We start from the raw sequence: 14,017 nt of genomic DNA, 5'->3' as shown, positions 1-14,017 counted from the left end.
GCACAGCTCCACTCAGAGGTTCACATCTCCAACTAAAGGGAATCTTCAGCCTTCACCACTTTCAGCACATCCAAAGGTATTCCATTGGTGCTGTGAAGGGAGGGATAATGGGGACAGAGGCCATGGTGCAACAAAAGGGGACAAGAGGCAAAGGCCTCACTGTGCAAGCTGAATGGTGTGGACAGCAGCTGCTATAATGCTGCATGGGAGGGATAATGAGGGTTGGCCATTTTCTAGTTTCAGCAGTACACAGGGACGAGGGAGGACATTAGAGCACAAAGATGTACTCTAACATTCAGCAGTACAACATAAACATTGTGAATAAAATGTTCTCTCTCTCTCACGTGTGCTCTCTTTTCCATATCCTCACAGACTGAAGATGGATCTTGAATTTGAACCATTCCAAATAGCAATGGTGCTGATCATTAGCACTAAGACAAGCAGGAGGTTGGGAGATTTCTTTTTCTGATCATGGGTGTTGCTGGTTGGCTGGCATTTATTGCCCATCTCTCTTTAACTGAGAACATTTAAGTGTCAACCACATTGCTGTGTGTCTGGAATAACATGTAGGCCAGATCAGGTAAGGAATGCAGATTTCCTTCGCTAAAGCACATTACTGAACCAGACTAGTTTTTCCATCAATAATGGTTTCCTGGTCATCAGCAGATTCTTAATTCCAGATTTTCCTATATTGAATTCAAATTCCACCATCTGCCGAGGCGGGATTCGAACCAAGGTCCCCAGAATGTTAGACGGGTCTCTGGATTAATAGTCTAGCGATAGTACCACTTGGCCATTGCCTGCTCCTGAGAGTGCCAGGCATAATGTTGCATCACAGGAGGCAGGCGGAACCAAAGATTGGGGGGGGTGCTGCAGAGGCTCAGGTGCCAGCTACCCATCAGGCCAATGAGGGGGCAAGAAGACAATGAGACCTGGGTCTACAGGAGGCATTGGCATTTTGAGGAGCTGCTGGACCACATCTGCTGCAGAGGACTGCGCCTGCAGAGGGGGACATTGCAGCACTGTATCAGGTTGTCAATCATCTGATATTGAGGGGATGGGGAGGGCATGGCCTCCCTATGGCTGTGAAGGTCACCATTGACCTCATCTTCTTTGCCACTGGATTTTTCTATAGCGTAAGTGGGAACCTGTGTGGGATCTCACAATCACCTATGCACAGTACATTCGTCAGGTCATGATGCCCTGAATACCGGGCAGTAGGTTACATCTGTTTCAACCTAGACCAGGCCTATTAGGATGCCCAGACTCCCATCACTGGGATGCCCCAGATCCCAGGGGTGACCACCAGCTGAATATCATACACAACTGTGTACATTATCCTGGGAGCGTGCATGACACTTACATTCTGGCAAAACCTCAGTCTCTCCCGTCTAAGGCATTTGAATCCACATGCTCAGGTGATCAGATATTTTCACACATGAAGTCTGTCCTTTGTCCCTCTCAGAGCTGACCAGTCAAAAGCCTGAGTGCTTGTCTGAAGTATCCAAATACATTGCAAAATTGAACTTTGGAAAACTCAACAAGGAAAAACAAAAGCCAGGATCACGTTAAATTGATAAGATCGGCATTATGAGAATTTTTAAATGAAACTTCTAAGCACTTTAAAAGCATTATTTACTTTACAAAGAACAAAGAAAATTACAGCACAAGAACAGGCCCTTTGGCCCTCAAAGCCTGCACCGACCATGCTGCCTGACTGAACTAAAGCCCCCTACCCTTCTGGGGATCATATCCCTCTATTCCCATCCTATTCATGTATTTGTCCAGACGCCCCTTAAAATTCACAATCATATCTGCTTCTGCTATCTCCCCCGGCTGCGAGTTCCAGGCACCCACTACTGTCTGTGTAAAAAAAACTTGCCTCGTACATCTCCTTTAAACCTTGCCCCTCACACCTTAAACCTATGCCCCTTAGCAATTGACTCTTCCACCCTGGGAAAAAGCTTCTGACTATCCACTCTGTCCATGCCCCTCATAATCTTGTAGACTTCGATCAGGCTGCCCCTCAACCTCCGTCGTTCCAGTCAGAACAACCAAGTTTCTCCAATCTCTCCTCATAGCTAATGCCCTTCATACTAGGCAACATCCTAGTCAATCTTTCCTGTACTCTCTCTAAAGCCTCCGCATTCTTCTGGTAGTGTGGTGACCAGAATTGAACACTATATTCCATGTGCGGCCTAATTAAGGTTCTATAAAGCTGCAACATGACTTGCCAATTTTTAAACTCATTGCCCTGGTCGATGAAGGCAAGCATGCCATATGCCTTCTTAACTACCATCTCCACCTGCGTTGCCACTTTCAGTGATCTGTGTACCTGTACACCCAGATCCCTCTGCCTATCAATACTCTTAAGGGTTCTGCCATTTACTGTATATTTCTATCTTTATTCACATTTCTCACATTTGTCCAAAAAAAGATGTATTACCATGCTAACAATTGGCTCATGGACATACAGCTTGGTTCCGCCAGCTCCAGCACTCAATATTTATTTATTAGTATCACAAGTACGCTTACATTAACACTGTAATAAAGTTACTGTGAAAATTCCCTAGTTGACACACTCCGGTGCCTGTTCAGGTACACTGAGGGAGAATTTACCATGGCCAATGCACCTAAGTAGCACATCTTTTGGACGGTGAAAGCAAACTGCAGTACCCAGAGAAAACCCACACAGACACTAGACAGTCACCCAAGCAGGAATTGAACCTGGGTCCCTGGCATTGTGAGGCAGCAGTGCTAACCGCTGTACCACCGTGCCGCCCCACATACAACAATAGTTTAATGATATATAGAGACCTCATAAACATTAAAATGCATCAACTGGCGTGCGAAACCTTAAATTAGAGTGAATAAATGAAGACTTAGCATGACACTTCTGAAAGCGTGCCAACACCTGCTGTATTCATTACTGTTCTCTTGTACACAATCCTGTCAAAGTCGTTATCTGAGTCATCTGCAACCTTGCACTGTGGTAAGCTGGAATATGCATTAACCTTTCCTCCTGTCCTGGCTTTGCTCCACTCATGCCTAGTAACTCACTGTATGCAGATTCAGACTCCATACTAGCCTCTAAAGTATGTATTTTGTCAGTTTGAGTTGGTGCAAGATCTAGTGAAGACCTTCTTCATCAGATGGCTTCAGTTCATCTTACCCTTCATTTGTGAGGCCGCAATAGCTTGCCAAATGAAATATCTTTGAATATCTGAAAGCAAAAATACAGAGACAGCTGGGGTGAGGGAAGGGGTAGGGGTGGGTGGTGTATAAAGCAAGAGGTCAATGGTCACTTCATCTGCAGCTTACACTTCATGCCAGATATCAGGATGACAATGAAACGGAATTTAAGAAGGCCAAAAGGCAGGAACATATTGTCATCCATGATATTCTTGGCGATGTCAGATACAACAGTCTCAGTCACTGCTGGCCCCATAATGAGGAACACCACTTATCTCCTTTAAAGGGCTCAGGAGACACAGGCGTGTTTGTTCCTGTCATGTTATTATTCATATAGAATATCATGGGCTTATTTACAAGACACAAGGTATCAATTGCTCATAAGGGATTGCATAAACACATTGTAAGTTCATATATTAAGTCTAGGCACATGAGAACAGTTATACATAGGTTGAAGACATCAGAGCTGTGTGTTTGCGTTATGCTCAAAGCAAAAGTGAAACTAAGATTGAATCACATGATACATTTCCCTTCTAGTGATGTCATGCTGATTTCCCTATACAAAAGTTCCATGCTAGTTCCCTGGTGCCCTGCAATTATGTTCGACCTTGTCCTGCAAAAGAAAGGGAAGAATGTCAGTGCGTGTGACTTCCATAGCTGAATAGCTGAAGATACTTGAAAGCAACAAGAAGTCGGTGTGAGGCTGGCAGCATTGGTATGTGTGTGAGGGTGAGGTGAAGCACCTGAATGTTAGGCATAGTCCTAATTTTGGTGAATGGTGAGAATGTTTATTTTTTACTCATTCATGGGATGTGGGCATTGCTGACTGGGTCAGCATTTCTTATCCAGCCCTAATTGCCCTTGTCAAGGCATTTCAGAGGGCATTTAAGATTCAACTGGAGTTACATGTAGACCAGACCATTTAAGGACAGCAGATTTTCTTTCTTGAAGGAAATTAGTGAACCAGATAGGTTTATACTGCACTCGACAATGTCATTATTAGACTTTTAATTCCAGATTTATATTGATTTCAAATTTTACCATCAACAATACTCTGGATACAGGATTGCTACTGCAGAGAAAATATCACTGCACCTCCGCCTCCCTCATGTGGTGCATTAAATAGCTTGAGAAGTTAATGGTCTGACAGGAAATGTCATTTAAAGATGCATTTACGAATCGTGACCACTAGTGTGAGGTCACTGAACTTTTTAGGGAAATTTGACCAGGAACAAACTTCCGAAATTCAACCTCATTGGCTTCCACTCTCTTTACCAGCTGTGGAAACATGGTTTCCTTCTTCCTTTTCATCTCCTAAACTAAGGCCTCCAGCGCTGCACTGGAAAACATGAGAGGCTTCTCTTTAGCCTACTGTTCCATTTGTAGCCTTCTTCCTTCCCTCAAAACTTTGTGAACTATTCCACCAAGTAGGCTGTCCCTAAGAAGTTGTTCTGTTGTTTCTCTTCCTGCACAAACTGGATGCACAACACAGAATTTCATCTGTTCCCATAGCAAAATTTACCTGGAACAGTTTGTTAGCCTGTCACCAGAGGCTTATAACAGGCTTATAGCCTGTCACCAGAGGCTTATAATCTAAAACTCAGTCTCCATGACATCAGCCTTTTAAACATGTGCTTCTAAAAATGATTTGAGTACAAGGGAGAGATACAGAGGCAGCAAAAGAGAAAGAGATGCATACTATATTCACTAAACAACTAAAAATGTCAAGGCAAGGGAAAAATAGATACACTTGTCCTATCATCTATATTTACAATTACATAAAAATTGCCTTTATGCCTGTATTTGGAAATCGGAAAGAGGCTGGGAAAAAAATTAATTGCTATTGAATGCAAAATTTTAGAAACTTTTATCGTTTATTAACCTTATAAAATGTTTTTATGAACATTTTCAATTAAAGAAATTCAGATCTCTCACTTCAAGCAAATAATGCTTTCTAAAGGAATTTCCAGGAAGATTTATGACTACCATTAAGATTGACCATTCACAGAGGATATTGATTCAAAGCTCAGCTCCTCACACTTTCAAAAAGACAGTAAAATGGATTATTTGAAGATTATTTTGAGAATATTGATCATTCATATTAGGGATGCTATTAGAGAGGACAAGTTACTGGACTTAGTTTTCACCAGTGAAATGATATAATTTTGTTGTGCATGCTGATCTGGATAGTGATCATTGTGATATTTGGCTTTAAATTAACATTAGTGCCTGATTTAGTGGAGCAAAATTCAGCACATAACGAAAGGCTTGGGGATGGTGGATTGGATAATGATTATTTAACTGAGAAAAACGATTGTTGAAGGAAAAAGAAACCCTATATATTTCCAGAAGAAAAGACTGAGACTGAGGGCCCGAATTTACCATTTTGATTCTAATGCTGAATCTGGGCCCAATTCAGATCCAACTTGTAAACTGCTCTCAGGTGTGTCCTGTATGTACTCAGCCTGAAAAAAAAATCGCAGGTCTGAATTGAGCTGTGGACTTATCGTGACTGAAATGATCAGAGCTTTGAACTGCGCATGGGCAGTGAGAAAAAAATTTGAAAAACGTGTCTCTGTCACATCGCTCCTGGACTGCAAAGAGTGGATAAAGCGGCCCAGGACCAAAAAGCGGGAGCGATGGCTCCCAACCGACATTGCCCCACCCCCACAACATAGCGGTCCCCCACTGCTCCCTCACTCCTCCCCCTCCCACCAGAGATCCATCTGGCCTCCCTTCCCCTCCGCCAGTGAGTGATCGGGCCTCCCCCTACTACCCCCCACAACCCCACCAGAGATGTATCTTACCTGCCTCCCTCCACCCCCCAGAGAATGATCGGGCCTCCCTCCACCCCCCAGAGAATGATCGGGCCTCCCTCCACCCCCCAGAGAATGATCGGGCCTCCCTCCTCCCCAGCCCCCCCACACCCTCCACCAGAGAATGATCTGGCCTCCTCCTCACCCCCGCTCACCAGAGAACGATCTGGCCCGCTTCCCTCTCCCCCCACCACCGATCTGAGTCAGAGAGCCATTGGAAGCTCTGAACTTATCTCTTCAAAAGCTAGAGTGACCAAAACTGACCTTTGCTGAGCACGTCTGTTTCACGCCTAACCTGGATGCGCGAACGTGATGGTAAAGGGGGAAATGCTGGTAAAGTTGGGCTGGCAATCCATTAATTCAATTTAAATACATGCAAATGCATTTAAATCGCCATTGCACCCATTTCGGGCGTGATTCTCTCAAGAGGGCATAAGGTGTCAAGTTTATATAGGCTGCTTCCATTTTATCTGTGAACATAGAAATTTATAATACACAATTTGGTACCACAATATGTAAAGAACATAACATCAAGATGTAAAGTTTCACAAACTGGAAGTAGGTGAAAGAAGATATGTAATGTTTATCAGTTGATCACTTTAAGCATTACACTGGGTGAGTCAAGACTAAAAGACTGATTTAAGCTCTGTCTGTTGATTGCAGCAGACTAGTCAGGTTGCTAAATTATCAATTGTTTCTCCATTCCCAACACGCTCCAGCCTATTCCCATTAAAACCACATTAGATGTCTCAGTCAACTGAGGCATTGCCATGAGTAGTCAGGAGCTTCATGAATACATGTAAACCACAGGGCTTATTACAAAATTAGACATTTTGTTCCATAATTATGCCCAATGCCCAACATGCCAGTAAAACCTATTGGGATTGGTCTCTCAGAGAGCTATAATAATGTGGTGAGCCTCAGGAAATGTACCCTAGGATCTGAGTTTACAGTAGTGTTTGGACAGCAAAGAGAGTTCAAGTTTCCATATCATTTCTTCTATCTGGCCCACTAACTATGTACCTGAGTGCTATTATTAGCAGCTTCATTTGGATGGAGAAAGATAGAAGAGGAGCCACATTAGCAACTCAGTCAATCAACATCAGTAGCTTCTGTGCCCATTAGAAGTTAGCACATGCGGGAGGTGCTTATAAGAGATCATATGGCAGTATACAGGATGCACAGGCCAGAAGTAACTCCTTTCAATCCATCTGAAAAGCAGTGCATCAGATGACTGTGCTTCTCCAGGAAGGTTAATACAAATCTCTGCAGCCACCTGCAACCTCACCTACTGTCTGCTGGAGTAGGAAGTTATTATTTGCCAGTGGACTGTGAAAGTCAAGAAAGCAAGAAATCTCACAGCACCAGGTTAAAGTCCAACAAGTTTATTTGATAGTAAACCCACAAGCTTTCAGAACGCTTTTCCTTCATCAGGTGAGTGGAGAGTTCTGTTCACAAACAGGGCTTTGTTAACTTCGTGGTGATGTCGGCATTGGACTGGGGTGAACACAGGAAGAAGTCTCACAACATCAGGTTAATTTGTGAACAGAACTCTCCACTCACCTGACGAAGGAACAGTATTCCGAAAGCTTGTGGGTTTACCATCAAATAAACCTGTTGGACTTTAACCTGGTGTTATGAAACTTCTTACTGTGTTTACCCCAGTCCAATGCCAGCATCTCCACAAAGTCAACAAAGCCATAGCATTTTTGCCACTAGCTCTTGGCAATATACTTCACTCAGTATCTCATGCGTATTTTAGTTTGCTATACATCAGTGATATCCTGTTCACTAGGCCTCCTCAGTACCTCACTTTCCCTTTGAACTCAACAATCAAGATAAGCAAATTCAAAAAGGATTGACGGTTGTGACTGCATCACCTCTCATCCTATGACATATTTTGCCATCAGTGCATTAAACCACCAGCATTCAGCAATAGAATAGGCTGCTGTTCCATTAATATCTGCTGGTGTCCAATCATGGAAATAAGATTGTACAAGTTTCTGCAAGACAATTATGACAATGCAGTTATCCTGCAACAATCTACAGCTCCTACAATATGTGACTCGTATAGGAATAAGGCATCTGGCTGCTGGGAAGAGGTGTACCTTCTTCATGTGGATCAAAGCACCCTCCATAATCCCACCATTCCAATTAACATATGTAAAATCAAAGATGGGGATTACCAAGATGATTATTCTGCATATTTTATGGCTGCTGAAAATAAGGAGATATGAAATAGAGGCAGGAATAGGCCATTTAGCTCCTTGAGCTTTCTCTGCAATTCAGTAAGATCATGGTTCATCTTCAACCTGGAGTCCACTTTTTTGCCTCAATCCTATAACCTGAAATGTCCAAAAATCTACCAATTACAGTGATCAAAGGTAAAGAATTCCAAAGACTTACAAACTTCTCAATGAAGAATTGCTCCTTGGTCCTGAATGGCTGATCTTTTATCCTGAAACTACATTGCCTGTTCCAGACTCTCCAGCCAGGGGAAACAACCGCTCCACATCTACCCCGGCAAAACACTTCTTGGCTTCCATGTTAAAGGATATCTAAATCTCACTGAGCATTGACATTTAATAGTTTCTCACCATCTAAAAATACTCTCTGTTTTCTGTTCTTTAACCAATCCTTTATCCATCCTAATAAATGACAACCAACTCCATGAGCCTTTATCTTGTGTAATAGCCTTTCACAAGTCATGTCATCAAATTCTTTAACAAAGTTCAAATGTACTGCAGCCACTGGTTCAAGTTTGTGGGTCCTGCTAATTACATCCTCAAAAAACTTTTAATAGATTTGTCAAATATGATTTCCGTTTTATTAAATGATGTTGACTCTGCCAAATCATACAACAATTTTCTAAGTGCCCTGTAAACCACTTCCTTAATAATGAGTTTCAGCATTTTCCTCGATGACTGATGTCAGGTTAATTGGCCTGTGGTTCCTTTTCTCTTTCCCTCCGTTCTTGAATAATAGTGTTACAACTGATATCTTGCAATCCATTGGGACCATTCCAGAATCTAGAGAACTTTGGAAAATCATAATCAATGCATTCATCAGCTTTTAGCCTCGTTAATTTAGCCATTACTTTTTCTTTACTAATATTGATTACTTTAAGTTCCTCAATATCATCGGACTCTTGGTTCTCCACATTTTCTGCTATGTTTTTTGTGTCTCTTACTGTGAGGGCAGACACAAGATTTTTTTAATGACTCATGTTCACTTTCATTACCCTCTTCCTTCTTACATATTTGTAGAATCTGTTTCTGTATTACTGGTTAGTTTAATCACATATACTAACTTGGAGCTTTATTGCCCTTATCTTACTGCTGTTGGGCCAAAATCCTGGAACTCCTTCCCTAACAGCAAAGTGGGAGAACATACAGCAGCTGTTCAGGAAGGCAGCTCAGCATGACACTCTCAGTTGCAAATTGGGGGTAAGCAACAAATATTAGCATTGCCAAAAAGTTCATATCCCATGAATGCAACAGTTCTACTTTCTCTCTCTTTATTAATTTTAGTCATCCTTTGCTCATTTCTAAAACTCACCCAAAGCTTCAACTTTTCCTAGCAACATCTTAAGACCCTTTTAATCTTAACTTGAATAGTTAGCCACACGTGGATCACTTTTCCCATTGAGTTTATATTTGTTGGTGGAATTTATATTCATTTAGAAATATTTCTTGAAGTGTTTGTCATCACTCATCTACCTTTATAATTTTTAATCTGGATGCTCAGGTTTGTGAAGGTGTGGCTGTACACTGCTCCATATCAGCTGCTGACCAGTCTGGCCTGGTTAAGCACAGGGTACTATGGTAGGTTTTGGTTGAGGAAAAGGAGCAGATATTCTCAACAAGCTGCAAGAGTGAAATATGTACCCTCCTATTCATACCATTGCTCCTTTCACATAGGGATGGCACTCGTTGCTTCCATTCATCCAGCCTCCATCAAATTGTTTCACTAATCTTTCTGGGACAGACATCTATCTCTGCAAGTGAGGGCACAAGTTCCGTAGCATCATCATAGAATCCCTACTATGCAGAAAGAGGCCATTCAGCCCACTGAGTCTGCACTGACTCTCCAAAGGAACATCCCACCCAGGCCCTCCATTGTGCTCTATTCCCATAACCTTGTGCATTTAGCATGGCTAACCCACCTGTACATCTTTGGATTGTGGGAAGAAACTGGACCACTCAGAGGAAACCGTTGCATACATGAGGAGAATGTGCAAACTCCACTCAGTCAACACAGCTCCTGGCACTGTGAGGCAATAATGCTACCCACTGTGCCACCATGCCAGTTTGAACTGAGAGTTTGCAAGGCAGCATTTAAACTTCCCTTAGCTGCACAGCCTATAAGGCATTGACATATTTTGTGAGGAGGACCTGACTGCATGCAACATCCTGCTGTGGCTACACTCTGCAAGGCATACTGCAGAGTGCTGATACCATGCTGGCATTTGTACAGCTTAGTCCTTTTAAGGAAAGACTTGAATACGTTCCTGAGGGTGGAAAACAATGCAGCGTTGTTAGCTAAGATTGCGAAGTGATCTATGATCTGGTACACTGCATCTAACCATGATTACGGGTGCAGCACAGTGGTTAGCACTGCTGTTTCACAGCGCCAGGGACCCAGCTTCAATTCCCATCTTGGGTGACTGTCTGCGCGGAGTCTGCACATTCTCCCCGTGTCTGCGTGAATTTCCTCCAGGTGCTCTGGTTTCCTCTCACACCCCAAAGACGTGCAGGTCAGGTGAATTGGCCTTGCTAAATTGCCCCTTAAGCCTCAGGGGGACTAGAAAGGTAAATACGTGTGTAGGATTGTGGGGAATAGGGCCTGAATGGGATTGTTGTAGGTGCAGGGTTGAGGGACCGAATGTCCTCTATATGGATTCTGTGACTGCATTATGGTGAATATCCACAAAGTTTTTGCTTTGTCCTGTCCCGGGGGACGAAGAAAGCAGCTCATGGGTTTAGGTGAGGATCCGCCCCCCTCACCCCCACCCTACGGCTTTTGCAGAGTCTACAATGCAGTATAGAGTAACACTCCTGATGGTTCACACTGTGCCAGTGCTGGATGGAGTGCAGCCCTGCAGGTTTGTTCTGATTCTTCCTGCAGGAGCCGGAGAGGGGGACGGAGCTAGTGATCCGGGCCGTGTTCCATTCCCAATCAGAGGGTGAGGAGCGGGCGGCTGCCGCCCAGGGCAGGGCAGGAAGCAACAGGTCCGCGAGCGACAACAGCCACAGGTGAGCGGCCCCAGGTGAGCACCTCACCTCGTCCTGGGCGCTGGTTGCGGCCGGAGCTTCACTACTTCTTCCGGCCGGGGGTGGTTTAGGAGCTGTTGGTGGCGTTGCTGAGCGAAGGTGAGGTTAATGTGGGAGAGAGAGAGAGAAAGAGCCCTGGGTGTTTGGATAAACAAGTGGGCCTTTGCCTCGGGAAGACCGTGGCGGCTCGAAGTTGAGGAGAGCGCGGGCGCTGGAAAGCCTTCGAGTCGCTCGGCGGCCACAGCAGAGCTGCTTCTGGGGATCACAGGGCTCGGCTGTAAAAGTGGAGCCTCATGGTGTTCACAACGGAGGACATGGTGGTTAGGCTCGCCCCTTCTCACAACTTTCTTAACAATGTTGTGGAGGGAAAGGAGGGCGGGGGTGATACAGTCTTCCCCTTCCCTCTGTTTATTCTATCTAAAAAGTTCAGGAATCCTTCGGCGTTACAGTACCCTGCCGCTTCCTCTTTGTCGTAAATGGAGGACAGAAAATAAATGAAAAGTTTGGCTCTACTTGAAGCTGACGCCAGTGCCTCCTTTCATGTATTTAGAGCCTTTGAGTAAATAAAATTATTTGCAGTGTTTAAATATATATTTAATTAACTTCAAGTTATTAATTCTGAAATTACTTTCCTGGTTTAGTTTGAAATCCTATTCTGTATACATTCCACATCGTTGTAGTTCATTTTCTTCACACTTTATTTAGAAGTGATATGTGTTAATTAGTAAATGATCAACTGTACTATTGAAACACAGAATTGAAATGTTTTTCAGTACCCTAACTTCAAATGTTTTGTTTCCAGGATTCCGTTTAAATTTGAACTTTTGGAACTTCATTACATCAAAAGCACTGCTCTGATGCGAAACATTGCATTAATAAGTCCTCTGAATGCAACCGACCAGCAGAATAAAAAATGCAATCCACCACCAAGAGTGGATAATGACTGCTGCTGTTCTTGATACTTGGAGTTGGATCAGATTCTCAATAGTTCTGTAACATCAGTTTTTCGATTACAGTCCCACAATGAAAGATTCAATGCATATCTTTGTTTGTTGGTTAGTTTTGCTGGTGGTACATTTGACCCAGGGTCACAGTCTTTTCACCTGTGAACCTATAACTGTCCATCGGTGTGAAGGTCTGCCATACAACATGACATTTTTCCCCAATAAAATGGCACACTATGACCAGGACATTGCTGCAGCTGCACTGGAGGTATGTTTTATTAATGTTTATTTGTAGTTTACAAGTACAAATTGGAACAAAAGATGCAGCAGTAGGGAAAAAACATAGGGATGCATGGAGCTCATTATTAAAGGTCCTGTTCTTATTTGTATTGACGCAGATTATTGTTTCACCTTTACATACAATCCATGTATATACTTGCAGCTAGTAGGTTGTATCTTTTACTGTAAATCTGAGGTCCATGCACTAGATTAGAAACATCAAGCCTTTTGGGCCCCCAATTTTTTTGAAATGTTTGCCACTCATGTCATCACTCACACCTAATCCCATTCGCTATGCCCAGTGATTTATATTGGCTCCCAGTCAAAGAGTGTCTTAGTTTTAATATTCTCGTCCTTGTTTTCAAATCACTCCATACTCTTGCCCCACCTAATGTCCCCCTTCTTCAGCCCCACAAACCTCAGATATCTGTGCTTCTCTAATTCTGGCCTCTTGAGCATCCTTGATTTTTAATCTCTATCTTTGGCCATACCTTTAGACACCCAAGCACTGGAATTCCTTCCCTACACTTCTCCACGTCTTTATTCCACTTTCCTCTTTAAGACACTCCTTAAAGCCTACCTCTTTGGCCACCCTTTGGTCATCTAGCCAAATAGCTGCTGATGTGGATCAATGTTATATTATGCTCCTGTGAAACATCTTAGGACGTTTCATTGCATTAAAGATGCTTTGTAAATGTAACTTGTTTTGCATTTGTGCTGCAGCTGATGTCTGGTAATTGGGCAGAAGAATTTTGCTTTTAAATGTGAGAAGTGGAATAAATTGACCTTTAATGTGCCACAAGAGTGTTCTATACCACACAAGGAATGTGTGACACTTATCAAATATAGTCGCTAATAAATCTATTAAGCAATCTACGTGAAATTTCTTTACCCAGAGAATAGATTGTCAAATGGTGGCAATGTAATGTAAGTAATGGTGGTAGATAGCAAGGGCAAATTTAAGGGGAAGCAAAGTAAATACGTTAAGAAGAAAGCAATATCAGAATATGCTAGCAGGTTTAGATGAGGTGATGTGGAAGGAGACTTTTGTGGACCCTCCTCTCTTGGGTAGTTTTGCTGATTGAGGGTGACTGAAAAAGTGAGTTGTTAACAATTCAGGACAAGTATGCCCCTGTGAAAATGAAGAATAAAGACGGCAAGATTTTGGAACCCTGGGTGACGAGAGATTGAGCTTAGTGAAAAACAAGAAAGAGGTATACATAAATTTCAGGAAATTGAAAATAGATAAGACTCTTGAGGAATACAAAGATAGCAGGAAAGAGCTTAAACATAGGAGGGCAAAAAGGGGCCATGAAATGTCCTTGGCAGGATTAAGAAGATACCCAAGGCCTTTTATGCCTGTAAAGGAGAAAGAGGGCAGCTAAGGAAAGGATAGATCCACTCAAGAACAGTGGCAGGAATTTGTGTGGAACTGGGTGAGGTACTTTGCGTAAGTATTCACAAAGCAGAAGGATGTGGTGACTGGTGAGTGTAGAAAGGAGGATGTTGACAG

At 43.0% G+C, this 14,017-nt stretch overlaps 1 protein-coding gene across 6 annotated transcripts in view; it reads left to right on the top strand.

Moving 5' to 3' along the window:
- Window positions 1–10,707: 10,707 nt before the first annotated feature.
- Window positions 10,708–14,017, top strand: part of LOC145346460 (frizzled-6-like) — a 91,899-nt gene continuing 88,589 nt past the window's right edge. For 2 of the 6 annotated variants that reach the window (XM_080193762.1, XM_080193756.1), the window contains exons 1-2: window positions 11,276–11,380; window positions 12,084–12,493. In XM_080193762.1, the coding sequence (XP_080049888.1) occupies window positions 12,305–12,493 (189 nt within the window). In that variant the 5' untranslated portion in view covers window positions 11,276–11,380; window positions 12,084–12,304. The other 4 variants (XM_080193761.1, XM_080193758.1, XM_080193757.1 and 1 more) reach the window with 4 other exon arrangements.

This window comes from Carcharhinus amblyrhynchos, chromosome 8 (assembly GCF_965287045.1).
Source record: "Carcharhinus amblyrhynchos chromosome 8, sCarAmb.v2.hapA, whole genome shotgun sequence".
In the NCBI taxonomy this organism is placed as follows: Eukaryota; Metazoa; Chordata; class Chondrichthyes; order Carcharhiniformes; family Carcharhinidae; genus Carcharhinus; species Carcharhinus amblyrhynchos.
This window is presented reverse-complemented; position numbering and strand designations above follow the sequence as displayed.